We start from the raw sequence: 2,883 nt of genomic DNA on the forward strand, positions 1-2,883 counted from the left end.
GGAATAAATGTGTTTTCTTCTTCATATTATGCCTTCTGGTATCTCCAACAGTTCTCCTTGATGAGCCATAACCACCTCCCCTTTTCAGTAAGCCACTGATGAGGTACCAGGCCTACAAAGGGGGATTAAATTAGCAAATCTCAACTCATGTTATATGATATGAATAGGGCTTTCATACTAAGACTATATAGAGTTCTACAAATTTTGGCTTAGCTATATATACATCCCTTGTACTTTCCACCATTTTATTTGCCAACTTCTATTTGGTCATATCATCAACTCTCAACTCTCAAAGTCTATGCATAAATACATAACCGATAAGGAAAAGAGGTTCTTTTTTCTTTACAAAGGGATTAGTGATATAGGTCCATGGAGAAGATAAAGGTTGGAACAACTTGGTGGTATTAAGCAAAAGTTAAGTCAAACTTGTGAAGAATGGAACAAATAATTGAATACTTTAACAGTCTGTAGCACAACTATCCAACTATTTTTACAGATAAATATAACTTCATAGTTCCAGTTACATCCTTTCCTTCTGAGTACCTTGGTTCAAATTTCAGTTTGGTCCATACCATCTGTATGACCTTGGGCAAGTCATTTCACTTCCTTTATGCTTCAATTTTCTACTCTATAAAATGAAATGATTAAACTAGATGATATGTACAATTTCTTCATTTCTCATTCTAAGATTCTATGATCCAACCCTCACACCTACCCTGATTCCAATGTATCAGCCAAATTATTGTTAGGTTCTTCACATCTCTGAAGTGATACACTGCCTAATAATCCTGAAAAGAACCCCTTTGTTTACAGATAAAGAATAGGAACAAGGACAATGTGCTAACTTGGTTTCATATACAGGTATCACTAAATATTTTTCAATAGCTTAAGTCTTATAACCAAGGTGAGTACTAAGGGAGATTCTGTAGTTTCACTTCCTAGAGTCAATCAAGAGAGGTTATTCAAGGATGTACTGAATGATTTGGGAGGTAGAACAGATATAATTTATAGGGAGCGTATCTTTGGGAAGAGGATTCGTATGGAGGGTGCTTAGATGTGCAAGTGGCTTAGTACATCCTAATGATCAATCACAATTTATCTTTAGCACTCAAGAGCCATCTAAACCCAAATAACAATGGACTCATTCAACATGAGCAGCTTCAGTAGAAGACCCTTCATGCTGATGGGCATTCCAGGGCTGGAAGAATTTCACATCTGGATTAGTATCCCTTTTTGTATCATCTACATTGTGGCCATTGCAGGTAATTCCATCCTGCTGTACCTCATCACTGTGGAACATAGCCTACATGCACCCATGTTCTACTTTCTTGCTATGTTAGCAGTCACTGATCTTGTCTTGTCTACCACTTGTGTCCCCAAAACTCTCAGCATATTCTGGCTTGGACCTCAGGAAATTTCCTTCCCCAGCTGTCTCACTCAATTGTTTTTCCTCCACTATAGTTTTGTCCTAGACTCTGCCATCTTGTTGGCCATGGCATTTGACCGCTATGTGGCCATCTGTTCACCACTGAGATATACAACCATCCTGACACCTCAGGTCATTGTCAAAATTATGGTGGGCATCTCCTTCAGGAGTTTCTGTGTATTTGTCCCTTGTGTTTTTCTGGTAGATCGGCTACCTTTTTGCCGAACACACATTATCCACCACACATACTGTGAGCACATTGGTGTAGCTCGGCTTTCTTGTGCTGACATTTCCATTAACGTCTGGTATGGTTTTTGTGTGCCTATTATGACTGTCATCATAGATGTGGTCCTTATTGCCATCTCCTATACACTCATTCTCAAAGCTGTCTTTCGTCTTCCATCTCTTGATGCTCGTCAGAAGGCTTTAAGTACCTGTGGCTCCCATGTTTTTGTCATTCTTATGTTCTACATCCCAGCCTTCTTCTCTATTCTTGCCCACCGCTTTGGGCACAATGTACCACTCACCTTCCACATTATGTTTGCCAACCTCTATGTTGTCATCCCTCCTGCTCTCAACCCAATTATTTATGGAGTAAAGACAAAACAGATAAGGGACAAGGTTTTCCTCTTTCTTTCTATAAAGGGCATGAAGTAACATGGATTGGGAACAGAGTAAAGGTTGGAGAAGACTGATGGTTTCCTTGTATTAGAGCCCAAGATTCACTTTGTGACTGATGAATACAAGAGGCATGCTCCTATTCTTCAACAATTTACAATTACATTGGTATGGTTGCAGTGTGGCAACATCACAACTCCACAGTAACGTAGTAGATGGCCTTTAACAGTTGCTCTGGCTGAAAGACTCGTCTCCTTATAATCAACCTGGCAATTAGATAGAATAACCTCCAGACAGCAATGTATATAGTCCATCATCAAGCCCATACCTGAAGTTCTTCTCACTTGGTATAAATTCCCAGAACATGTATACTTCTGGAAAGACTTTCATGATATGTCTTCATGATATGATACAAAGTCACCTTTGTATCATAATGCACCATCAGAGTAATACTTTAGGGAGCTCCATAAGGAATAAGGATAAAACAAGTAATCACAAAATTATATGGTGTCCTTTGAAAGAAATCTTGGAGGCTACCAAGTCCAACCCCCTTATTTTACAAATAAAGAAACTAAGGTACAAAGAGTTTAAGTGACTTACCCAGGATTACAAAATTACTAAATTTCTGAGATAGGAATTGGATCCATGTTTTTCTAATTTTAAGTCCAGTGCTGTATTCCTTTTACCATAGTACCTCTTCATCCTTTACCAAATGAAGCTCAGAACTCTCCCTGCAATTTTTAATCTTAAGGGAGTTAGTTGTCTCATTACTATGAGGCTATGACATTGAGAGTATCTAATAAGGGTGGGATTTAATTTCAGATTTTATTGGACTACAA

At 38.5% G+C, this 2,883-nt stretch overlaps 1 protein-coding gene across 1 annotated transcript; it reads left to right on the forward strand.

Annotated features, from left to right (window-relative positions):
* The first annotated feature begins 1,114 nt into the window (after window positions 1–1,114).
* Window positions 1,115–2,083, forward strand: LOC123238673 (olfactory receptor 52H1-like). Its single transcript, XM_044665879.1, has one exon. The coding sequence runs from the start codon at window positions 1,136–1,138 to the stop codon at window positions 2,081–2,083; it is 948 nt and encodes a 315-aa protein (XP_044521814.1). The 5' UTR covers window positions 1,115–1,135.
* The last annotated feature ends 800 nt before the right edge of the window (window positions 2,084–2,883 follow it).

The sequence above is a fragment of the Gracilinanus agilis genome, chromosome 3 (assembly GCF_016433145.1).
Source record: "Gracilinanus agilis isolate LMUSP501 chromosome 3, AgileGrace, whole genome shotgun sequence".
NCBI classification, from domain to species: Eukaryota; Metazoa; Chordata; class Mammalia; order Didelphimorphia; family Didelphidae; genus Gracilinanus; species Gracilinanus agilis.

Coding starts and splice junctions, on each gene's coding strand:
- LOC123238673 (XM_044665879.1), top strand. CDS start 1,136: ATGGACTCATTCAACATGAGCAGCTTCAGTAGAAGACCCTTCATGCTG.